Source organism: Falco peregrinus, chromosome 5, assembly GCF_023634155.1.
Source record: "Falco peregrinus isolate bFalPer1 chromosome 5, bFalPer1.pri, whole genome shotgun sequence".
Classification (NCBI taxonomy): domain Eukaryota; kingdom Metazoa; phylum Chordata; class Aves; order Falconiformes; family Falconidae; genus Falco; species Falco peregrinus.
Window position 1 is genome coordinate 52,749,022 of NC_073725.1, and position 27,178 is coordinate 52,776,199.

The window sequence follows — 27,178 nt, forward strand, 5'->3', positions numbered from 1 at the left end:
TTAGACACTGCGAATGCTCACCAGCCTCCCCTCTTCACTGGGAAACGGCTCGTCCTGGTACTGATGAATATTCTCACTCGCAAGACACTGACAAGCACCACCCACAGCACATCGGTACAACCCACACTTCCCCAGTATGACACCTCTCCCAGTCACTGGTACGTTTTGACCAGGATTTACAGTTTGAATTAAACAGGATTTCTTCTGTAAGCTCCTGCAAATTACTTATGTTCTGAAGACTATGACCTGTGGGAATTAGTAAAGGTAACACTACTTAAAAATAAAATATCGCAAGGCTGAGTAATTTTTCAGTGACATACTTTGGTCTCAGTGGAGCATTAAATAAAATTTCTACACCAGTCTAAAGAGCAAACTGTGATGCACGACAGAGTGGTTTTCCTGCAGCCCATCCTCAGGCTAACACAGACATCCTACTGAAACCACTTATTTGTGCACACTATTTACTCACAAGTTAAAGAAAAAAAAAAGAAAAAAAACAATACCACCACAAAACAGGCTTTAATGCATACTCATTTTCAAATCCCCTCCCTCCAAAATACAGACAGAAATGGCCTTTGTAAAGGGTATATAACTTAGACCATCAAAAGATTTAAGGAGGTTACAAGCATCACAAGTTTAAACCAGCTGCAATAAGCTCTAACTCGATTTAAACCCCTCAATTAAAATCAACTAAAAACAAGGGTTTGGCATTCTGCCTCAACCCCGCCCTCACATCAGTTGTGCCACCTTCTAACTTCAGTCTTTTATTACTGGTCCGTATCACCAGCAACACTGAATAATAACAGTTTTCCAGAGCGCCACCAGCTCTGCAGGATTCAAAATGTGGCAATAAAAGGCTCCTAAAGGACACTGAAGGAAAACAGGCGATGTCCTGCACTCGGGGGCTGGTTAGGCAGGACTTTGCCCAGGCATCCAAAACCCAACCGCATGGCTTACTACGACAACGAGCTTTTGGGGATTTATTTCAATATTGCAAAGCTTTAGGTTTTGAGTAATACGGGTGCAACAAGCAAAGACCCTTTACTTCAACCTAGAGAAAAACTGCTGGTGGGGTTCCCCCGCCAGAGAGGTTTTGCAATATTTTTGCTGTATTCTAAACATATGAAAACTGGTTTAGATTTCATTAAAAGTATCAATCAGAGAGCACTCTGAAGAGTCATGGGGAGACTGTTGTATAATCTGCAGAACAAAACGTAATTACAAGGGTTTTTTCCATACAAAACTGGAGAAGACAGTATAAATGCAGGTCTGAGCGCCTTTTCAGTCTATGTTCTTTACTGGCAGCATGACCATTTGCACTACAGAAGTCCTACTGTAAGGGACAGACCCGGCCTTCTTGCAGAACCGTGCCCATCAGTGCCTTGGAAATCAACTTTTTGAGCACGGAAGAGTGAAAAGTGGATAGGAAAATCCTTTTGACTACTAACACTGTGAAAAAATAAGATTAAAAGCAACCTTAATGCAACACAGAAGAACAGCAACTTGCAAAAAAAAAAAAAATTGTTGAATATTTTAATGCATTTTGAATCATAATGAAGAAAAACATTTTTACATCTAAAAACAAATCAGCAGAATAATAAAAAGTGGTTCCACATAACTTATAAAGTCTTTTCCCAAAAAGGTAGTTTTCACAGATTTACGCAACAAATGTTTCATTCCAGATCTTTCTGACCGTATACACAAACTTTGTGAAAACTGATGTGCATTGCTTGAGAGACATAAAAGCTTGATTTCGCCCAGTGATGACTTTTCTGTGAAATTCTGCACAATACTGAAACTGTAACTGCAACTCTCCTCCATTTTATGAAATGCTGGACATTGTTCAGTGCTGAAAAACACTCTTTAGAACATTCAAAGCTATGAAATGTTTTCCACACATTTAGTCTATGTAGCATTACTCACTACCACTGCTCACATGTGATTTGCTTCAAGGGGAATGGCAGCCTCAGCTTAACCTTCAGTACAGCATATAAAATTAAGCTAAGTGATAGTTAAGTGTTGAGCTGATTTAAGTATTAGCCTGCTCATAAGAACGTGGCTCTAGCACCTTGTTTGGTTGATTTTTTTCAAAGTGAAAGTGTGTAGTTGCCCCATTCCTGGTACCAGAGGACGGTCCCTCTGGCGATATAAAAAGTCTGCTGCAATGATGATTAAACTGCATAGAGTCCAGTGTTCCTCTATTACATATGTATTAGAGAAGCTTAAACAGACGATTTAGTTTAGCAGGACCAAAACCAGTGACACTCTCCCCCCACCTCAGGCAGTAAAACGACCGTCATTGTTCAAGATATTACATGCAGGCCATGCTGGAGAAATGGCTTCTACTGGCTAGAGAGACATTCTTCTCATTTTTTTAAACAGCGTCAGCCTGTGTAAAGTTCTCTCTGTTACCAACTAAAAGAAAAAGTATCTTTTTTTCTGAAAGAGTAAGACCTGCAACCCAACATCAAATGGCTTTACCCAAGAGTTAAAAACCCAGGAAAAAAAAACAGTGAAAATGAACCTTGACATCACCCTTTAACCCTTGTTATCAGAAGACTTAAATTCTGCAGCTGCTTTCTCCAGCGTCCCTAGTTTTGGTATTTTAAGATTACTTCAGTACAATTATGTATATATCCTGTATCTCAAAAAAAAAAAAAAAAGACCAAAAGACGACAAAAACCCAAGGATCAAGCTACTATGATGAACTGTACTATAAGATCACATACATTCTCCATTAAGTATCTTGAGCTTCCTTAACGTTATGCTCCAAAACTACATCCTGGACCCCCGTTTCCCTACAATTCCTCAACGAGGCATTCATCATCCCACGCCATTGCACTCCAATGCCCTTATATCTTAGTTAACAGGAGAACCAGTTAACACACCTTTCTTCATGTCATAAACAGTGCTGTAGAGGGCACAAGCACAGCTATAGTTTCACAAAATCATGATGAGATAAAAAGTTCCTGCCACTCCTCTTACGCCAACCTACCACAAACTCCATGATTCCCATTGCAAGACTGCACCCTTGGCTTACCCTCACCCTTCATCTTATACAGTGATATGTCAGACGGTTAGGGGCGGTATCTCCCTTTAGCTAAAAAGAAGTGTCTGTCTGAAGCACCTTTTTGGTCTTTCGAAGACATCAGCTGCCACTTGCATTTATTTCTGTCATCAGGTGTAATATCCCACCGCCAGTGTAAAAAAGGCTAAGCACAGTGAGGAGCAAAACCAGAGCAGTATCATTTGGGAGGAAACAGGGAGGCCTATGTTAATTACCCCCTTTTGGGACAGAAGAGGGACTGCAGCAGCCCTTGCCACGGCTGAGAACAGAAAGGTGACAGATGATGCTTACTTATCGTATTGCTCCATTAGCTTTAGGGGTTAATTATCTTAAGGATCGCATTTAATATGATTGTCCTTCCTCTCACATCAGAGATAGTACTTCAGCCAGAGACCAAAAGTGCTTTTTTCTAGGCTACAGAGAGATTCAATGCGTCTTGACCAACATTCATTTTTGAGGTAGTACTCATTTACTTTGTATTGCTGGCTCAAAATAAAAATATGGGAAGTGAACACAATTAAAAGTGTGCTCACTGTAGGTATATAAACAAAAAAAAACCCAACCCCCCAAAAAAAACTATTTCCTTTCTGGGCAGATCACCAAAAAGAAGCAATCCTTCTTACAAAGGTCAGCTCACATTCACTGGTAAAGTCAAACTTTCATAAATGGTTTATAACAATAGCTATAAACTAAAGTGCTTCAAAATTTGCTTGAGTAGATTTTAGTGATTAGAATTGTAATATTCTGGATTTTTGCTAGTATGAAATGCCATAAGATTTTAGAATAACTTTATATAAGAAGGGCAGAATGATTTTTTTTTTTTCTCCAAAAGTACAAAAAAGCATTCCAAATAAATCTGGCAGCCTATATTCACTACAAGTTGCTTGTATTTTCCTTGTCAAATCTACTATTTCTCCAGTAACCGGGATAAAAATGGAGTTGAAGTTGCACTACACGGCAGCACTAAAAAAAGTATCCCAAATCAGATGCAAACAGGAAAATGTTTACAATCATACAACTAGTGAAATTCACACTTCATTTCAAACTTTTAGCCCTGCAGATCCTTTTTAACACAAGGCAGATATGTAGAGTAATGGAAAAACATAACAGACATATACACTCTCTACATTAATTACGTAAGTTTCACATTTATGTCACAAATGTAATGCCCTACCATGTATCTATTAAATGCTAAATAACTTATGAACATTTATGTGCTCTATGCAACAGTGAACATATTGACCAGTGGATGCCAAAATATAAAAGTTTATACACAAGACAAACTAATTTTAAAAAAAATCACATTTTCTGTACAATTCATGCAAACTGTGCACAATGTGTAACAAGAACAACATTTGCTTAAGTCTCCACTTAAGGAAGAGCTTTTACAGAGACAGCAGACCAGTGTTCAGAAAAGTCTGCGAAAGTGTGGAAGTCCATGGCAACATAAAACACAAACATTCTTCCTGCATTTCATTTTTCTTGTAACAAAGCAGGGATGTTGATGTTCCAACCGATAGCCTGACGATCAAATCCACAAGTGAAGAGGTTACATATTGGATGGTCCTCACTCCACGCTGAGCAACATACCATTCTTCTGTGGCCCTGCAACATTTCGGGAGGCAGCAGTATTACTTACAGTATATTTTGAAAGCTTCCATGTCAACAAGTTAGCAAGTTTGCATTTTGAGTTGCAATGGGGCAAGGTTGAGTTGCAAATGTGCAAGGTGGCATAACCAATGCTCAACGCTAGTTTTTACAAACGCTACTAGAAAATTATCAAGGTCACTGTTATTTTCACCTGCAAGGGAAAAATCTTTATAACAAGGAGACTCCCTAACACCAGCACCAAATCCGTAACGAGAGAAACACACAAACAGGTGCATCAAAACTTTTGAGTTTTCCAAGGTATGCTTGCTATCGAATCACATTTTACTTACAAAAGCAAAATGAATTTTAATTGTAGCATTTCTATTTATAAAAGCAATCTTAAAATACAAAACTACTTGCTGGCAACTACTCTGTCATAAACCTGTAAGATTAGGTGTCCATCACATTCATAATTCAGAAAGGTCAATACTACAGCAGGGGGTATGTCATACTGAGGAAAGACAATGCCTTACCTATTCTTCAAGTCCAATAGGAACAAAAACACCCCAAGGAGCTTTCTGACCAACATTTTAGTTCAAAAACAAAACAAACAAAAAAACCCCACCCCAAAACAAAAAAAAGCCATGATTTCAGTAGTGTCAGGCTGAATGGAAATATTAAGGGGAAAAAAAAAGAAAAAAAAAAAAAAGAAAAATCATCACTAAACAACACACTGAAGACTAAAAAAGACTAAACAAGTCTTAAACCCCCTTCTTAAATTCTGTCAAGAGCTGCTGAATCTACTCAAAAAAGCCTACTGAAGTGGTATAATCCAATCAACTTCACTTAGTTTATTTTGCTCCATTAGCGATGCTTGCCATGCCAAGCACCACAAACACACAACATTTGATGGCTGCAGCAAGGATGGTTTAGTATGTAGTACCAAATATCAAGAATACACATGCAAAATCACGGAAGGAAAGAAATTTATCACCAGATCACAGAACTGACCCCTACTTTTTTTCTTTTATGTTTCATTATGTAACAAATCAAACACTAACTGAAAAAAATCCCAAACACTAAACCTCATAGTATGTCACTTTTCTGACACTATTCACATCAAGACATTAAAACACATTTGAAATGCTTTTACACATTTTTTGCATTTCATAGAGAAAGCAGATACCTCTTTCACTTTAGTAAGGAGAAAAATTAAGACGAAATCCACTTGAAACATCATTTCCAATTCTAATTAAAAAAATCGAAATATGTTACTTATTTGCATTTTGGTCATTCTCAGCAACTAACAACAGCATATATGTATAGACAACAATGTCGTTCAGTATTTGTTCAGCTTTTAAGCTGGAGAGACCAAATTCTACTTTTAACCTGATAAGAAAGAAGAACAGACATACTTTAAGGCTATAAATACTCACTTACCTGTCTATTACTGCGAGGGAGGCGTGCTAATCGCACTCCTGACATGTCAAATAACCTAACCTGTCGATTGTCATGTGGAAGGGCGATGATTCTTTGGCCAACACATACGTTAATCCTGCACAGAAGAGACAAAAGTAGGTTATGTATAAAACGGTAAGCCTGGCAAATAGAACCTGACAGTACAGGTTTAAGCTCGTGAGAAGTGATACAGCTGACTTTTTCCTGATTGAAATTCTCAAGTGAAAAAAGTATTAAACTATTTAGGTGTTTTCTATTGTACTAAATGCTCAAACAGCCTTAATATCTGCATCCTGCATTAAAAAAAATCTCAGCAAAGCTATACTACGTATTTACTGAAAATTAATGTTGACTACTCCTGCGCTTTATAAAACCACTTCAGGCATTTTCAAAGTCTCAGAAACTTCAACTTTAATTTTAGTGAGTAAAATCAAATGCATATGCAGTGAATTAATAGACTAGACTACTTCAATTGGAAGGGACCCATTGTGATCATCTAGTCCCGCTGCCTGAACAATTTAGGGCTGTCCAAAAGTGAAAGTGTGTTGTTAAGGGCATTGTCCTCAAACACCTCAAACACTGCCAGGCTCAGGGCACTGACCACCTCTCAAGGAAGCCTGTTCTCAAGGAAGCTTGACCACCTCTCTCAGTAAAGAAATGCTTCCCACTATCCAGTCTAAATCCCCCCTTGGGGCAGATTTGAATCATTCACATGCATGAAAGAAATTAAGAATTAATTTTTAAAAACTGTGAATTGAGAAAAACAGTAACTCAGAGATGTGCTTACCTGTTGACTGCAGAATCTGTACGGATCGTTGCAATAGGAGACCTCATGTTTTTCAAATCCCAAACCTTTACAGTACGGTCATCACTACCAGAAACAACATTGTCTCCCACAGTGAAAACTGCAGATGTCACAGTGCTAAACAATCAGGAATAAAAAGAAAGATGTCAAGCTCTAAAGTTCTTTATTAAACTACCATCTGATTTAAAGCTCTGTCTCCTGTTCCTGTGTTTCCTTTAAAATATGTAGCTTGCCTTTTTTTTAAAAAAAAAGTAACCTGAAATATTAAAACTCCAAAGGAGTACTTCAGAATTTAAAAAAATATATATTCTTACAAAAAGCTGTGTCACTTAAGTATAACAAGGCCTGACTGGCCCAAGTGTTAAGAAAAGAAGCCCAACAGTGGACAGCCACTCCAGACGCATCTCTCATATTCCACTATTCCTAGTACGAGTTAAACACATCCAATCTTGAAATCTTAATTAACTTTTGAAGTTCTGTATTAATGTCCAGTAGGCTTATCAGACAACTGAAACTGAATTAGTACCATACAGTACAATTCTTCCTCTCAAGTGTTTTGAGACTGAGTCAAGTTCTTTTACTTTCCATCCAAAGACTTTTGTAGAACTACCTCAGGCATTTGTCATTCATAGCACAGACACTGAAAAGATCCAAAATACCTACCTGACATATAGCTAAAGCTATTCTGCATGCACACCTAAACATGCTGTAATACATACGCAGAGCTTCCCGTATAATTCCACTAGCAACAGCTACAGCAATCTAATAATTTCTCATTTTGATTTCTATTCATGTTTTACAAGCAGCTAAGTCTGAGAGCTAGTTTAAAAAAAAAAAAGGGCAAATAGTAGTAGTACAAAGCATGACCAGTTCTTCAAATTTCACCCATTCTGTCTAAAAAAGCACAAGGGCAGCCAGAGAAAGACTCCCAAGAATATTTCAAGCCATTGGAAGTGCAACATACTACTTTCAAAAAAAATTACATGAAGGATTTTATTTTAGAATTTTATCTTTGTATTTTATATTTTCAAAGAACAGCATTCTGCTGAGCTCGAATGAACAGTTCTCATGACGATGAGCTGATTTTTAACAAAAATCTTTTACCTTTATATCATATTAACTAATTAAAGTTTTTGTAGTACTATTTTCGTTTTAATACTGTGCAAATTCCCAACTCAAAACCAGTTATTCTCTGCCCACACAATGTACTAAAAAAGTATTTTTGTCTCTCCCTAAAATCACAAGGGAAGGTTTCTCAACTCTGTTTCTACAGATCTGATTTAATGACTATCTTCTAACTTGGGTCATGCACATCAATTTCTTAGAATTTAGTAATTTTAATTTAAGTTGTCAGTTGTTACTGTCACTTTGGTTGTCCTGCAGAAATCTGAATTCATGTCCTATCCAAGCTGCTGACTGAGATTAGCACTAGCCAGGTCACAATGGACCAGTTTATGCAAGCCTTTTAATTTAAATTGACACCAAATTAAGTTTTAATTAGGATGAAGGCCCACTTTATTCATCATACCAAGTTTCCTAATGCATTACTTGAGTGCAGCTGAGCTAGCAGGGAGATGATTACAATAAGAACCAAGAGGTCTTCACCTAAGCTTCTGGACTTTATGAACCGGAAGTCAAAAAGTTAAAACATACATGAAGGCCACAACTGATTAGTCTCTTTCATTAGGCACCTTCGCATTTGGGAAGAAAACTCGTTCACGTAGCCAAAGTTACTGCAAAATAGGATTGGTATGCTCTTAGCGCCAAACCTGTCTTCCACCATCCTGACCTCTGTTAAACTTACCAACATCTGCATTTCTCTCCTCACTAGTTCATTATACAAGTGGCAAAATACCTCTGTAAAATGTTTCAGACTTTCACTGAGCTCTATATTGCTGTAACACATTTGCAACAATGTTTTTAAGTATAAAATTCACTATTAAATCCCCATACTTTGCACACACATTGGGAGACTTCCTTGCTCAGAACAGTACAAGGAATTCAAGTCGTAGGAAAGCTCCAGGTGAATGAGTATACTGTGTTTTAGTACTCTGCTGCCAACACAGAAATCTGTTTTCCCATCATACGTTTTATTCCAGTTACAGGGGGAGTATGCTGTGAAACTGTGTTAAAATAACCCTCCAACTTTGCATGCTTTTTTCCACAACTTCAAAAAGCTTTCTAGCTTCTTTGATCTCATATTGGTTCTCCTTTATCACTTATTGTCAAAACATAGTTAAGTTTTGTTGACGCCATAGAGTTATCTCCTTCTTAGATTTACCATTTCTCAAATGAAAAATTCAAAATTATCACCATGCAAACAAAATGCCAACTCTAGGTTAGTGCAACACTATTCCTGTAAAAACAAAAAGACTCAAAAGAAAACAAAATCCTTTTCTGTACTGTTTTCAGTTTAACTATTCATCCAGGTATTACTGGGTACACTAAGAAAAAATTTGATAAATAAAAACGCAATAAAGTTCTGCCATAGCTCTGTATGGCAACTGGGAAAGATAGAAAGGCAGCCAGGTCATTTTCCGTGACATTTTTAAAGGTGTTTAGCGGTCTTAGTCCTCTGCCTACCCTGCCAACAGGTCAACCCCGTAAGGCACTGCAGACTGGGGTATGCACTACTTGCAAGCACACATGACTATAAAACCAGCCTTTTTAAGGAGCTTTGAATTCAAAGGCTTGATATAAAAGTACCTTTTACTGAACCCAGTGTTCCCCATCAAGAATTCTGGTCACAGGTTCAAAGCAAACAGCATACGGATGTACTGTGTAACAGTCCTAGATATTATGCTTTAAAAATATGCAACATTATTCTTCTAAGGGAACCTACTGATATTGATACATCTAATTCAGTCCTCAAGGGTATCTCATTTTCAAAATAAGACTGCAAGACTAGAAGTTTTAAGTAACTCAACACCAAGTCTAGAAAGGCCAAAAGCAGCATCATTCTCAGACACCTGACAAATGTGGGGAGGTTTCTCAACACTTGACTGTCAACAGAGTAAAGATCAGCTGGTTTTTCTGGTCATCTTTTTTTAAGTGGAATATACTGAGTTCATACTTTAAAAAACACAAACAAACACTACACACACACACATGTAAATTCAAGAACATGTACAACGCTACTGACTTAAGAAAACATGAGCAAATGCTGTGCTCATAGGTTTTCTTACGCACTACAGCTCACGCTTTGTCTCCTCTGTTATTCCAAACTGGAGCATCTCTTATGGTGAGACAGATGCATCTCATCTCATTTTTTGTTGGTTTGTTGTTGGTTTTTTTAGATTAAGAAAAAATAGCAACAAGAAGAAAGGCCAATTCCTACTTAAAAACTAAAACAGAACTTCAACCCAGCTGAAGGGGGAAGGTGAAAACAAAGGGAAGCAAAGTTTGTGTGGGAAGAAAGAAGTTTGCAGAGGAGCTGATATACAAAAAATCTTTCAAAAATACTGCCTCCCTAACCCCACCCATATCACAAAAATTAAAAGACTTTTTCCTATATTTTCATGTGGCTAGTTTTACTTTCTTTTTATACTAGTCTTCAGTTTGTTCTAAGCCAGCTAGAACTGTGGTTAACATCCCCTTGGCTACATTAATATGACAACAAAAGATCATCAGACCCCGTGTTAATAGAATGCTAGAAGACATTAGGTTTTTAATAACTCAAAAAGATGACAGATATTGTAGGACATTAAAAAAAAAAAAAAAAAAAAAAACTGGCGAAGAGGAAGCAGTCTTATGACACTTCAAACCATGGGTCCCACAGGGAGTTTGGTGTGCTACAACTATTCTCCAGAAAAGCTTCAGCCTCCGCCAAACCCCAGCAAAACTCATTTATCTTGTCATAGGGAGCAGCCGAGCGTGTACTTCCAGCTGACAGCGTGGCACTTCCTCACCACACACCGCTGCCTGGCCTCGAACATCCTGCTCCCTCCGTGGGTCTCAATCAACAGAAATACTGTAGTGCTAGCACTCCTCATTAGGCTGAACAGCTGTCTCCCCAGTCACACTGAGACACAAAACTGTTTTGCATAACAATCTGCTGAAATTTCACACATAGGGGAAGGGGAAAAAAAAAAAAAATTATGTTGAAAACATTGGACCATGAAATGCTGATGCAGAATCCTTATTGGCAACACACCAGAAAAGTTAACACTGCTCTTTCCATTTTGATTTGCAGCCTACACTGGGATTTACCCTTGAACATCGGGAGACAACATGTTTTCGTGCCTGTGAAAAGGCATCTAATCTACTCAGACGCATTAAACTTTGTGGGGGATGAAGTTCTGGAGAAAACAGTCTAAAACAGAGCTTTCAGATAAATTCATTCAGTGTATACCAAATTTAGTTAAACAGCAAATTTTGAGTGTTTAAATATGCCTCTCATTTTAAGCAGTAAAATTCAGGAACAAAACCTAAAGGAAGGTTTATTTGGGACAGCTTTTCTGCACAAGAGTTTCCTTTAGAGAAACAAAGTGTATCCCCACACAGAGCAGTTTGCAGCCTGAGGGGAAGCCACAACCTGGGTTTAAAACCTCCAGATACGGACAACACTTTCCCCATCTTAGAGGGCGATAGCAATGGCCACACAAGTCCCAGGTGAGGAGCATACCAGTACCTCCACGTCTGATGGTGCATTCAGGTTTTAGAAGTGCTACAGACACGTGATTCCAGGAAAAGCTAAACATACAATTCCCAAACTCTGTTTGTAGATTTATCTCCAAGTATCAGCAGAGCTTTTTCCCTCCAGCTTGAGAAATGGTAAGAACAAACATGAAGCAATTAACACTGAAGAAGGATGGGGGGGGAATTCAGAAAGAACTGTTAGTACTGAAAAGTCATTTTTTTAGCATTTAAAACAACATCTATTCCAGAGATGTGTGTTTCATGACATTTAGAAAAAAATGTCAGTATCTCCTCTTCTCACCATCTTAAAACAATAAAATGATACAGGACTGAAAACAGTAACTAGCTTTTATGAGAATTGCTCAATGGCAAGTTAGTAAATTAGTTAAGGTGCAGATATTTTTTAAATCAATTCCATTACATTTTTGATGGGATAAAAAAGGTCCATTTATCCCTGCAGTATTGCTGCATATGTTATGTAAGCTTTAGAACACCACCACACTATAAAACATTAAGCTCTACTCAACAGGATACAAAGAAAAGGCCTTTGGCTATGCTCTTTTGTGGGTCATTTGGAAAAAAAAAAAACAAAAAAAAAACAACATAGCACTTTTTAGTGCATGCATTCAAGAATGGAATTAAGATTCTCTCCATCTATTGCAGTGAAGCTTAAAGCACTCATAGGCAACTGGATACAGATTTATTGCCTACATCTTTTTTAAAGTGACTGACAAAACTCTAGTGGCTAGCATTGTAGTGGCTAGACCCAGTCTAACTGTGTATGTTACATACCCTATTCCCAAAAATAAAACACCTAAAGGATTTATTTTCTTTTAGTTACAGGCTTTTAATTTTAATACTCTTACAGCTAAAGGAGTAGTTCATTCAAATTTTTATATTTCTTTATTAATTGGGAAGCAATTCTTACAATGAGGAAGTTTGCTAGTAACAACAGAAAAGGTTTAAGAACATAAAGGAAACAAAACTATCAAAGAATATTATCTTTCAAATTGCTTTTTCAGCACTTCAACAACCCCATGCCAGTGCTGCGCAGGGGGAAGGTTAGGAAAGAAAATGGAGTATTCAAGCTGTGCAAGAGAGAAAAGACAGGTAACTTGGATGAGTTGAAGGCATGTAAAATATGCTGGCCCCAGTCTGTCCTGAAACAGACTCACAAAGAAGCTAAGAGCATTGGAAGTTAGACAAACTCGAAGCTAGATGCTTGAGCTATCAGCTAATAAAACTAACAACTCTTAAGAAAACTGCTGAAACCTTAACATGCTCTGTAACATGTATGCAATAAATGTAAACAAAAAGATTTTTACAGGTATGTGTTTAGAAGCACAAAATTAAAAAAACCTAACCCTAGAGCTTACAGTCCAGGCCATAATCTTCATATAAAGAATACCTAACATGTAAACGTAGGATCACAGCAGTGTCTGAAAGGCAAGTTTGGGGCCTTTTTCAATGAAATGCAAGAGAAAAAAAAAACCCACAGTAGACAGAACAAGGTAGTAATACTAACAGTAATATCAGAATCATCTAGTTAACCAGTAAGGCTTGGGGAGAAAACTGTATGTTTCATCAGAAAAATTTTGCATTTCTTACAAAAACCCTGGACTGAGAGATCCACACACCGTGAATGCCTAAGGCATTCTTTGATGAGAAAGAACAGAAAAATGGTAGACAAAGCATCACTGATGGCATCAATAGCTGAAGCCAGAACAGGACTATCTTGAAAAGAACAGATGCTTTCAACTGGTCAAACTCCATTGACAGCACCCACCTTGTGACATTTTATTTGGCACAAGGCTCCCTTTCCTAGCACAGCTTTTAGTCAAAGGTGCAAAACTTGCATTTTTAGAATTACATCTAGATATGCCTTAGCTTCACCAAGAGAATGTAGCTGAGTAAGAACACCTAACAGTGACCTTGTAATATCAGGGATGTCTAGAATAAGACTACTTTCCAACAAGGATGTCTAATGACATTGCTGCCTGAAGAGAAGGCATTTCCCCCCTGCCATGACTTGGTCTTTCAAGAACAAGACAGACACACATCAGATTACAAGTATTAAATCTTGCAGAATAAAGAATATGCGTATGCCAGCTGACCTTGGCAAACGTGAGCGTCCACGAAACTAAAGCAATTATTATTCTCTTGATACAGAATGCCACTTTGACGTTAATTCCCAATTCACTAAATGTCAGAATTCAGCCCAGCATCCTAATTAGTTGTTGCTTAAGTATTTTTTAATTCAGATTTTCCAGCAAGCGTAAGAGTTTGAAGATGAAAAGTTGAAGCAGCAAGACATATTTGAAATTCTTTAATTTCAGAGTTCTCAGGATTAAGCACAACTCACCATCCAGCTGCATATTCAGAGACATACAGACAGCAAATGAGCAGGAACCTACCCTTTCAATCTCGTAACACAACCAGAGTGAAAGAAGGAATATGCTGTAGTCTGAAAGTGCTATAAGCCACCTTGTTCAGCTCTTTGTCACAAATAAGATCCACTTTCAGCAATTTTTTCTCTGAGTTTACCCAGAAAGTAACACAAAAATACACATCCAACAGTTAATGCACATTCACGCTTGACACCCTGGCTCTATCTAGCTACAAATACCAGTAAATTTGAGAAGTCATAAATAAACAAACTGTAATATTTTCTGGCTAGGTCAAAAGTGCCTGCTCATTTATTTTTTTTTAAGCCAAATATGCATTTAATCAGCAATACAAGTTGGTGCATAACTATATACTGATCAAGAAGCACTAGCAAAGGATATTCTTTTAAGAATTGCAATCCAAAGCTGCTTCTGAAGACAACATTTTATTCTTTGAAGGATGGTATTTGCAAGTCCAGTCTTGGAAGTCCTGCACATTTTTATTCAAGCATTTCAAGGATTATGTGCCCAACCACTGTGCACCTTTGGCAGTCACTAAACAAAACAAAGGTCTTTAATATTTACCAAGTAACTCATCGACTGCATATAAGCAACAACATAATACAGATAGATAGGAAAATCAATGTATGGTTCAAAAGATGTATATGAACTCATTAGCTAATAAGCATTCTTTTGCCAATAGGGGATTCACTTATTTCCAGTGTTACTAAATTGTCAGAATAAATGTATAAAATCTGTAAAGTACTTGAGTGGATCTGTGCAGGCTTTTTTTTTTTTTTTTTTTAAGCTACAAATGGTAAGGATTTCCAGCATGAACATTTTAGAAGACTCCACGCATCAAGACGGACCTCAGCACATGCCGAGTACTTGAAGAGATGGAAACACTCATCAAGCACATATGCAAGAGCATGTCAATGCCAGAGTTTTTCAACTAGGACACCACACTGGAAAAAGAATGGCCTTCAAAGCCCCGACGAGCCACGGCTGCACAAGGCTCAGCAAACAAAAGCAGAAGTGAAGCTGGAATGCAAATTGCCATGTAGATGCCAGAAGCGTTTTGCTCTTTGCAGAAAAACCTTAGTTCAACTTAAAGAGCTCTAATCAATAACCTGTAAATGCAGTAATTTCTCAATAGGTGCTATATATTATCAAACATGTATTTTAGAGTGGTATCTGCTGAGAAAAAGGTGTTGCAATTTGAGTTCCCAGTATAATTTTTGGAGGCTTTAACTCAGGAAGTCAATTTAATTAACATGCAACAAGTTAAGTGTCTGGATGATAATATAAACGTAACCTTTTCCCAGGGCTCTGTTAAACACCTCATAGAGGGATGTGCCTGGGGATTAACAGCACTAGTAATAAAAATTGCTATGGGTACGCACATAGAAATCAGCCTGTAACAAAAGTCTTATTTTTAAGAAAAAAATCAGTCCCGCGGCGCGCAGCCGGCAGGGCAGTGCTGCCACCTGCTGGTGCGAGTGTGACACCGCGCCGCTCGGCGGGATGGCCGCGCCCCGGGCGGGAGCCTGCGGCCGGCACCCAGCTCGCCCCCGCCGGCTGCCCGGTCCCTGCGGCGCGGAGGGGCGCGGAGGATCACTCCGGAGAGAGGCCGGGCAGCAGGGAAGGACACCTGCACTCCCGGCCACGCACCGCTGGGGCACGGTGATGGTTTGGCTCTCCTGTGAGAAGGACCGTGGGGATGGAGTAAGGTTTTGGGGGCTACAACACAATAAGCCCTGCCTGCCGGCCTCACTATTGAGATGTTTGGCATCTAATTATACGGGTTTAACGCGTTCGGAGTTGACCTGGTGAAATACACATGGGGGAAAAAAAGAGCTGCTCTATGAGCTCTAGAACAGCTATTCATCAGATCCTACTTCGAAGAGGCTATTAAAACTTATGCTTGAGGACTTTAAATTATCAGCGTTAATGGCTGTAACATCCATTTAGAGAACTGATTCCAACAGCCTATCAACATATGAAACTTGGCAAATTATTCAATTAGACATTCATAGAAGCCAAAAAAAGTGTCCTGTGTACATATTTTCCAGTCAACAGATAAAACAGTTTCTTCTATGCTGCTTAATGTGAGAAGATTGTTACAGTGTTGATTACAGAGTAATTTAAAAATATTTTGCCAACAGGCAGCACAATAATGGACCAAAAATAAAATCCCTCAAAGTATGTCTTGATTCCAAAACACTGAACTTCCATCTCTGCTCTGACTGCATTCCTCAGTGAAATACTCATCTTCGTAATAGAATCATCTCTTTGAGAAAACAGAGCACTGAACAACCTTAGCCATTAAACAGTAAAATCAGTTTTGAGACCCTTAATTAGAGCATATTTTGTGAAAAAGCCTATGTCAATACTAGAAACTCATACATTCAAAGAACAAAATGGAGATAGATGATACAACACACAAAAATATGAAGACAATTAAAAGCCGGAACAAGAGTGGCCAAAGAGGTTGCCTAAGGTCTATTCCATTCATAAAAAAAATACACTCCCTGATAGTTTATAGGTCTCAGTGATAGAGGCCAAAATACCAGCTAACAGCTTTACCAGTATGCACCATCTCCCCAGACCAACAACGTCTGGTCTCAGCATACTTACAGAAAAACACTAATGTCAGTCATGTTCCTTTCCCTGATAAAATGTCCTGGGACAAAGCAATTAACCAGCTCAGAAAAAAAAACGCAAGCACCAATGGAAATTGGTCACAAAACTTCCAATTTTTACAAGTCATTCTACAAAAAGTAGAGTACAAAAATTATAGCATGAAACAATTATAGGATGCAGACCACAAAATTAAGCTTAATTTCCTATCAGAACATGGCTACTTATAAGGGATGATGATCATGCACCACGTAAGTTATCAAGCTGAGGAACTCAGGGCAGGGCAGGTTTAAAGAGGTTTTATTTTATATAGAGGTTAGCCAACAGCTGGGAAAATGAAAAAGTAGATACTGAAACTGAGTCATATGCAAACTACACGTTCAAATTAAAAAAAACCAGAAACATGAATAAACATTTGTGGGGTTTGTTTTGAGCTCAGATTAACAACCACGTTTTGTTCTGAAGGAGGAAGGTGGGATTGGTTTCTGAAACATTCCAAAACCTTTTAAAAAGATTTGTTTTCTTGGGTAAAGTATTTCAAAGTTACTCCTGCATTTTCTGTGCACCAAAGCTCTGATTAACAGAAAGGTAGGTCAACACCGTAACATAGATTCCCGTGACTACATTTGCTCATATTCCACACCAGCCAGTTTAAAAACTTAAAAGTCTTAACTGGCAACTAAAAATGTTACGCCAAAACTACTGTTTTGACAGAACATGGTAATCTATGCCCTTATTTTAATTTCTTATCTCATGTACAAATTAGAAGCTTTAGCTTAAAGTGTAAAAACTAACCCTGCTTTTTTTCCCCCTACTGGTTCCAAAGTAACCTTTATTTCATACCGAGTGTCATGACAGGCAGGGGTAACCTGCCCCATCAACTGCACTACAGTGATACCTGTAAACTACAGGTATAACCAATGCTGGAAACAACCTCATACCTTAAATTACCTTTAACTGTAAGGAGTTTTAGCTAGACTTAACATATAAGCAATATCACACCAAGAGCCCTGGGTGCTGTTTTGGAAATTAAGTACTGCTGTGTTACATGTGAAGGACAATTAGGGGTTTCTGTGAAAATCAGTCTCTTAAAACAGGGGAATGAACTTAGCACCTCAAAAAGAGCACAGGAACAGTTTTGTTCAGATTAGCAACTGAATACTTCATACTTCTGGAACTTGTAAAAACCTGTAAAGGAACTGTCACTTACTCTGTGTGGCCCTGAAAGACATTCACAGAATGGATAGAAGGATCTCTGAAATCCCACAGACGGAAGGTTGTATCGCGTGATGATGTCACCACAAGACGTTGGGTAGGATGTGTACAACAATGTGTTAGCTCTTGGTCGTGCCCTACAACGACAGATGAGAACACGTAAAGTAATGAAGAAAAGACTTCCCATTTCCACATACACTTTGAATGAAATGCTGATGATTTTTTCTTTTTTCTCCAAACAGAAAATAATAATAATATTAATAATAATTCTGAATTTTAATGTTACTACTGCTGTAAAAGTTTGGAATTGTATTTAAAAGCAAAAAAACCCCACTACTCATTTCACATTATTATGAAGTAGTGATAGGTTATTGCTACTTGATACACCATGAACACAGCAAAACCATTTTGCAAGAACTAAAGGTTGGCTACAATCAGTTTAAAAACAACTACTATCATAGGTTATATCACAAGCCTAAAAGAAAACAAATTCACGCTCAGAGAATTTGCAAGGTTGGAATTTTAGAAACCATTAAAAAAACCGAGCAGCAGCTTAAGTCTTGTACACACTCGCATCTTACACCAGAGAAACTACTTTTCCCAATGTTCTGCTCTCTACAAGTAGTACCACACATAAACATAAACGACCAATTTATCTTTGTGTGAGTAAACAAATACCTGTAAGAGAATGGACAAGTTCAGAAGTCTCTACATCATACAGATTTGCTGTCCTATCCCATGACGCTGTCACAGCTTGCTTCCCCCCAACAAGCCAGTCAGCTGCTATGACCACTCCTTGATGGCTTTTCAGTGAAGTTAAGGGGGCTCTGACAGTGGGACAATCACTAGAAACATCTCCATCTCCGTCAGGTTCGTCTTTATCTGAGAACTCAACTTCATCTTCTCCAGACATTTGCTATAAAATATAAGAGAAAAAAAGATTTAGAATAAAAGAGACTGAATGTCTCTAAGTTACATTTTACAACATAAATGCTTTCCACTCCCCTTACTGTGAACGTGGGTGACTTAATTCTGTAGAATCTAGGCTATTCAGGTACTTACTATCAAAAACTTAGTTGGAGGAATAATACCAGTGAGTTAAATGCAGTTGTAATAACCACTTCATTTTAAAATCTCTTCCAAACTGTTTAGCTCTGATTATCTGTCCCCTTTACTATCTGGCAAGCCTTTTTTTATTCCCCTTACTGTATTACTCTAAAGTTTCACCGGAGCGCGTTTACCAATGGACTTTTTCCCTTTCGATTTTTAAGAGAAGGAAGCATTGAACAGGACGCTGACTGTTTTAATCTTTGGGAAGACAATCATTTACAGCTGTATTTTCATGTATTAGTCAAAATCAGGACACCAATATTTGTCTGCTGGTTGATACACAGTCATCATGCAGGGCTGATGTGAACTAGATGCAAAATAAATTTTTTTGCTAACCATGAAGCATCGATCTCTGAACCCTATTTCACTTAGGCAAGACAAATAGGCTTTTCTTTCATGATATTTGCGTGTGAAAAAAACAACACATTTGTACTGCTCTTTCAAAATGGAAATGCTAAATCAAATAAATTTCATCAAACATTTTCCATTCATAAATATATCTTGTATTACACAGCTATGTCTTGTCCCTACTCAGCTTACTGAGAAGCTCATGCTATAAACTATGTTTGTCTTCACAGTTTAGCATGGGTGCTTTTAAGTCAAATTAAGCATCTGACGGTCTACAGTAAATACTGACTAAATAAAAGCCTGGGGACAACAACATGAGATAGTGTGATGAATGCTGGCAAGGATCAATTAGAAATCAATAAAGATACAAATAAATAAATGCCCAAAATACAAGTCTTTAACCATCATTTTTCAACTCACAGCAACTACAGCTAATACAGGTGCCTCAGTAAGTTAAGCTACAAGAATTTAACTAGTTTAAAAAGAACATAATTATTTATGATTTGAATTATTAAAAAAAATTATTCAACAGTTATTTACACATTTATTACCTTGAACAAAACGTCAATTAATGTACTTACAGTGGCATATTCTATTCTGCACCACAGATCTTTGAAAACACGAAGTGAATCTTTTTCAAAAGAAAGGCTGAAATATATCTGTTAAACTAAAACCTTAAAATCCCACCTTTTGCAATCCTGAAATCATGTAATTTTTCAATGATGCACAAATTTAACATTCAGTCTTATAAAACTTGTATTCGATGAAATTGCTGTGCAATTAGTTTAGTAGCAGTAAGCTGATTGCTTACATTGCAGTCTGCAGTTGGCTGAGGTGTAGGCAACTGTACTATGTATCTCCAGATGTGAGCTGTCTGGTCTCCAGATGCTGCGCAGGGGGAAAAAAAAAAAAGAGGTAAAAAACCAGAGAAAATGAAATAAGAGCATTTCCATGGGCAATAAAAACAAGCTTTAACATTACATTTGGCAATACTGTCTGAGTTGCACCTTTTTCTAACAGATACCATTATGACCTTTTTGGTAAGCAAGTCTCAACATCTACCATTACTGTCCTGACTTCAATACTGATATGAACATAACTCATGCAAAATATAAGTAGCTACCAAATTAATCATTCCTCCAGTGAAAACATCCACTTAAGTACTACACTTGCTGCTCTAATATGTAACATGTGAAGAAGGCATTTAATACATCAACAGGTGCCATCCTTCATTTGCTATTTATCAGAACACGGGGGTCTTTTTCATTCAATGATTTCTTCCATCAAATGTTTTTAACATGGTTTTAATGAGAAACCCAAAAGAGCAAGTGCGAAGCTATTCTGCTTCTGCCTTAAGCAACTCAGCTTAACTAATATCATTTTACAACTCAGCAGGTATCATCTGATTTTAGACTGCATTTGTTTTGGAAATAGACTTATCTATTATTAACTAAAGAGAATCTACAGATTCTCCTTGTTAAGGACAGAACAAGCATGCTCTAATACGTAGGGGTACAGTGCTGAGAGCTCTTGATTAAGAAGAACAGTTTGTCATGAGTATGCATCACTCTGGCACGTGCAATATACATGAAAGCACTAGGAAAAATATCTCATCTAATAGACCAAGTAAGAAAGCTATAACCTTTTATTATTTCTGGTGTCACTATTCTGGATCAAGGAGGCAGATTTTTTTGTTTTGTTTTAATCAGTTCTAAATCAATCAAGTGACACTGAAGAACAGGTCCCCTGAAAACTTCCAGTGGAAATAATTTGCAGAACCACCTTGCAGAAAAACTGTAGAACAAAAATCTAACTATGGGCAGCTTTTGTTTGGTTGGTTTGGGTTTTTTAAGTCAGCTTATATAGCAACATGTTTATGGTACTGAAAAAATAGCTACAGTTAACATATGAAAACAGGAGAATCCAAACAGCCAAACTTAAATCATTGTCAGCCTACATAGAAGGCATTCTACTCCTCACCTTCCTTTAAAGTGGTCACTGCAGATGCGGAAAGAAAAAGTGGTTTTATTTTTAACCTCAGTAATACTTATCCTTATTTTACAATGACTTACCTAATAGCAGCAAATTGAATCCAGACCTCTTTAATCCCAAAGCTAGCGCCCTAACTGCTGGACCATATGAACCATAGTATTAGCCACAGTAGACAGTTTTCACACCTGAAGCTGCACGGATGGTATATTCTCAGTCCTTAAAACACCTTTACACCAACAGTCATAATATTTTTCAGCTGTTTTTTCTGCACAGTCAGTATCTCAATATTCTCTTCCTTTACTTCTGGAAGTATGTATTTTAAAAGGGTTAAGATAGTCTATATTCTAGTCTATTTCAGTTGGAAGAGACCTGCAACAACCATCTAGTCCAACTGCCTGACCAGTTCAGGGCTGACCAAAAGTTAAAGGATGTTGTTAAGGGCATTGTCCAAATACCTCAAACACTGACAAGCTTGGAGCGTTGATCAGCTCTCAAGGAAGCCTGTTCCAGTGTTTGCCCACCCTCTCGGTAAAGAAATGCTTCCTAATGTCCAGCCTAAACCTCCCCTGGTGCAGCTTTGAACCATTCCATGCATCCCATCACTGGATACCAGGGAGAAGAGCTCACTCAGCACCTCACTCCACTTCCCCTCCTCGAGAAGCTGTAGAGAGCAATGGGGTTGCCCCTCAGCCTCCTTCTCTCCAAACTAGACAAGCCCAAAGTCCTTGGCTGCTCCTCGTAGGCCATGCCTTACAGACCTTTCACCAGCTTTGTTGCCCTCCTCCAGATGCATTCAAGGACCTCCATGTCCTTCGTAAGCTGTGGGGCCCAGAACTGCACACAGTGCTCGAGGTGAGGACACACCAACACTGAACACCCCCAGATAATCCCCTCTTTTGACTGGATGGTTATGGTGTGTTTGATGCACCCAGGATGCAGTTTGCCCTCTTGGCTGCCGGGGCACACTGCTGACTCATGTTGAGCCTGTCATCAGCCAGCTCCCCCAGACCCCTTCCTGCAGTGCTGCTCTCCAGACACTCCTCTACCAGTTCACACTTGTGCCCGGCATTATTCTGTCCTAGGTGCAGAACCCATCATTTGGAATTAGAATCATAGAATTATTTAGGTTGGAAAAAAGACCTTCATGATCATCAAGTCCAACTGTTAACCCCACATTGCCAAATCCACCACTAAACCATGTCCCTAAGCACCACATCTACGCTGTCTTTTAAACAGGGACGGTGACTCAACCACCTCCCTGAGCAGTCTATTGCAATGCTTGACAACCCTTTCGGTGAAGAAATTTTTCCTAATATCCAATCTAAACCTCCTCTGGTCCAACTTGAGGCTGTTTCCTCTCGTCCAATAGCTTGTTACTTGGAAGAAGAGACCAATACCTGCCTCACTACAACCTCCTTTCAGGTAGTTGTAGATAGCGATAAGGTCTCCCCTCAGCCTTTTTTCCACCAGGCTGAACAACCTCACTTCCCGCAGCCACTTCTCTTAAGTCCTGTACTCTAGACCCTTCACCAGCTTTGTTGCGCTTCTTTGGGCAACTTATTAAAATTTATCTGATTAATCACAGCCCAATACTCCAATCTATCTAGATCCTTCTGAGGGATCATCTTGTCCCTCAAGAGTCAACAGCACCTCCCAGTTTGGTAGCATCAGCAAACTTGCTAATGGTGCATTTGACTCCTGCACCTAGATCACTGATAAACATACTGAATGGAATCGGCCCTAGAACTGAACCCTGAGGAGCACTGCTGGCTACCAGTTGCCAACCAGATGTAGCCTCCTTCACTACAACCCCTTGAGCTCTGCCCTCCAGCCAGTCCCTCACCCAGCACACCATGAACCTGCTCATCCCACAGCTGGACAACTTGTCCAGAAGGATGCTGTGAAGGACTGTATTAAAAGCCTTACCAAAATCCAGAAAAACTACATCCACCATTTTCCCTTCATCCACTAGATGAGCGACTATCATAGAAGGGTATCAAATTAGTTAACAGGACTTCCCTTTTGTGAATCCGTGCTGACTGCGCCTGATGACTGCATTATTCTCTAAATGCCTTTCAGCAGTACCCAGTATAATCTCCATCATTTTTCCAGGAACTGAGGCTGCACTAACAAGTCTGTAGTCCCCTGCATCTTCCTTCACCCCCTACTTGTAAATTGGAGTAACGCTGGCTGGCTTTCCGTCAGCAGGCACCTCCCCAGACTCCCAAGACCTTTGGTAGATGACTGAGAGGCGTCCTGCATAACATCCTTCAGTACTCTGGGATGAATCTCATCAGGCCACATGGATTTGTGAACATTCAGCTGATAGATCATTCCAAGTGTCTGTTTTCGAGCAGGTAAGCACAAATTACAATGGTATGACAAACAAATGCGAAGATCTAGCTCTGATTTGTTATGCCTTAAAATAATGCAGTCAACAGGGATATTGACAAAGCAGCAGGGAGAGGGACTACAACCAAAAAGGTGCTAGCAAATGACACTTATTTTGCCATCATGATTAACATACTCGGCATATGAAAAAACTTTACATACCTGTAAGAGCCACTTGCTCAGTTGGATGAAACTTTATGGAATTTACTGTGTGAAACAAAGTAAAGTTTTAAGTGTACTAAAACCATTATTTCACAATGTTTTATCATTAAAAGCATTGAAAAATCAAGAAGTCTTCGGTTTTAATCATTTTTTGTAGTATAGCAACCTCTTAAGTGACATAAGGCAAGATGGTATATTATTTGAGGAAACCTATGTAGTATCAAGGAAAGCATCCATAACTGATTATACAACAACATATTTTCTAGCAAGTTATTTCCTGAATCTAGTACAAGTGTTTCATGTTACAGAGGATAAACAAATCACATTCAAATAATTGTAAGTTGACAGGAGATAATGCTCTGGACTTCCATAAAGAGAATTTTAAATATTCATTTCTAACACAATCAAAAGTTCCAATATATGACCATCAACTTTCTGATTATTACTTAAGATTGCAAGAACAAATGCCTGAAAACCTAATGCAAATCCTACAAATTAGATTTCAGTCCTGCAATCATATGTACTCAAAACATGATTATTTTAAAATAGTCCTGCAAGACTCCTATCAGCCTAAAAAGCTGCTCTTCATTCTTTATTTCACTGTATAAGATTCAAATACCTTTTATTACTAAGCACTTTCATTTGCAAAATCCTTAAGATTCTCTTCAACAGTTCTTCAAGAAAGAACTCAGAAATCATTTCCATCCATCATACAAGTAAAACAGATGCTTATGCTGTCAGGAAGGTGTGGTGTAATGAATCTGAAAAGATACTCCTCAAACTATTCACACTGAACACTAACTCAATCGTGCGCCAACTGCTGGCATGCAACATCTTTGCTCCATTTCAAATCAACTGTCAAATGTAAGTAAAGTTTTAGTAATGAAAAATACATTATTTTAAATATAATTTATATAACCTTATGAATTACACTGTATATAATTTTATATTAAAATATATAGGGTTTTTTTACTTATTTACACACAACTGTTTAAATACAGGTTACAGATATTATTTTCATGGTTATCCAAATAGCAATTTAAAAAATAAGTATCTATTAGCATGAAAATGCAAGTGACTGGAATTTTTACACATAACTTTATAGAGCCTAAAGGTAACCTCTCCACACAGCAAGCAACCTGAGATATCTGAATGAATTAATAGCATTACCTGTTGTTTCTGTGCATCTATCTATTAGCATCTCTGTGCTGTGGGAGGCAGAAGTCATATAGCAGGAAAAAAAAGTAGAACTCACGGCTGAAGCAGTGGACCACTCTCTGGAGGACTTAATTTTATTTGCACCTTTGCCACAAAGTTCCTGTGATGTGCTAGCTGAGTTACTTAACTAAACGCAACAGGTCAATAACTGCATTCCTCGTTCTGTGGGTGCATGACTCTACACTGCAGGGTATGATCACTCAAACTGCTCAGCTCTCAACAGCAAGTGAAAGCTATGGAAAACCTCTCCACCCTCAGTCTATAAAATTCTATGTTGTAACCCATTATGAGATAGAAGGGGGCTACCGAGGTGCTTGTCAAACCGGACACCAAAAATTAACATCAAAAACACTCACTTACTGCATCTCTCCACCCAAGCAGGGGTTTAAAAACACTGCTTCTGAAACATTCATACTATGACAGAGGAAGACAAATACCTATATTGAATTAACTGTCTCCAAAACAAGACTTTAATACTCTGCAACAAATTCTATACAGGATCATGTGTTAAATAAACAAGTGCAAATAGATGTTCACCCAGCATCTGTATTTTGTATCCCAAATATAACAAAGATCCTGCAAAACAGCTAATTTGATTATATAAGCTTTTCTTCTTGTGCATATGCATGAAACCTCAATGAGTTCTGACATTTAACTTCCGAGTATCCTAACTGCCTGTAAATCTCTTTATATGACTTGTTTATTCACTTAGCATTTACAGAACTGTTTTAATACGCCTCTCCAAGAAAGAATCACATTACAAAACATTCTCTGTATGAAGATTAGTGGAACTTCACAATTGACTTGTTAATGGTGTTGGCAAACCTGCAAGTGAAACCGCAATAAACATTTCTGTAGTTGCCCAAAACACGTTTCCCCCTCCCACACAGTTTCCAGTTTTCACAACATGCCCTTATCTTACCTGATCCAACATGCCCTACATACTTGACAAGGCACTTCCCTGTTTCTATGCTCCACAGCAAAGCAGTGTGATCTACAAAGATTAAAAAGTATCTGTAAATATTGTTACAAACGTATGCTTTTCACTTTTAACCTATTCAACGAACAAGTTGTCTTTGAATGTAGAAACAGATTTCACACACACAACAGACAAGATGCTCTTGACTACCACCCTATATATAAAATATAAAAAGCTTCCTGTCATTACAACTTAATACACATCTCCCCAAAAAAGTAAAGGTGCTGTCCTAATCTGATTAATTTGCAGTGTACTGAAAGGCAAATTCTACTTCTGATATTTTTCTGACTTGGTTATACACTTGCGTATAATGCTTCAATTGGGTATCATGAGATTCAGAAAGAACATAGAAAGCATTTAGTGGTGAAAAAGAGTCAGGCAGTCACTACCAACAGGAGTTCTACGCACAAACTATTTCCTTCCTGCATGTAAGTCCCAAATACACGTAGATCACTGCAGAATACAATGAAAACTTACTTATAAAAGGAAATCGCTCCAAATCCCACTCCTTTACCCTGCCACACCCCAAAATAAATAATTAATTAAGTATCTGTAAGTGGGGAGAAATTTAAAGCTGGAGAATGGCTGTTTCCACGTTCCAGGACAAAGACAAGACATCCCACACAAAGATAAAATGTGCCCCTCAGTGGGCACAAAAACTATGATAGTTCAGTTTATGAAGCAGAGGTTTCTGGTCCATAATATTTATGTCCAGTAAGTGTCTTCAGATTCTGTTCCAGCTTCAAAAGACTGTCACTTCAAACCGATCAATTTTGACTGGCTACGGTTTATTTCCCTAATAATTTTTATTATTATTATTATTTAATAATAAACAAGCCTCTAGATTGATTTTTGGATCATAACAGATTTAGTGACATATTCACTAGTACTTGTTCCCTCTCAAGCGGGAAGGAAGGAATCTAGTAAGTTAACACAAACTGAAGATTAAGATTTTTAGCTGCCCCTATACTCCTAGGCAAAAGCCAGATGAATGTAATACAAGAATATGCGAACCATGACTAAGCCTAGAGCTTATACGAAACAAAGGTTAAACAATACTATGATAGAAAGTCTGCAGGGATCTCTGTATAGCACACAGCTGTATAGCATCCTGAGAGAGAGACTTCTCCAAGCAAGCAGTTCCCCAGCCCACCCACTTAAACCATCCAAAAGGCTAGAGG

At 38.2% G+C, this 27,178-nt stretch overlaps 1 protein-coding gene across 2 annotated transcripts in view; it reads right to left on the minus strand.

Annotated features, from left to right (window-relative positions):
• Positions 1–1,519: 1,519 nt before the first annotated feature.
• The window catches only part of WDR37 (WD repeat domain 37), a 48,207-nt gene continuing 22,548 nt past the window's right edge, over positions 1,520–27,178 (minus strand). For both annotated transcript variants that reach the window (XM_055804728.1, XM_055804727.1), the window contains 8 exons: positions 25,941–26,012; positions 23,801–23,845; positions 20,067–20,143; positions 18,476–18,713; positions 17,793–17,934; positions 6,903–7,037; positions 6,098–6,212; positions 1,520–4,672 (listed from right to left, as the gene is read on the minus strand). In XM_055804728.1, coding sequence (XP_055660703.1) covers positions 4,541–4,672; positions 6,098–6,212; positions 6,903–7,037; positions 17,793–17,934; positions 18,476–18,713; positions 20,067–20,143; positions 23,801–23,845; positions 25,941–26,012 — 956 coding nt within the window. In that variant the 3' untranslated portion in view covers positions 1,520–4,540. The remainder of the gene's footprint in view (positions 4,673–6,097; positions 6,213–6,902; positions 7,038–17,792; positions 17,935–18,475; positions 18,714–20,066; positions 20,144–23,800; positions 23,846–25,940; positions 26,013–27,178) is intronic.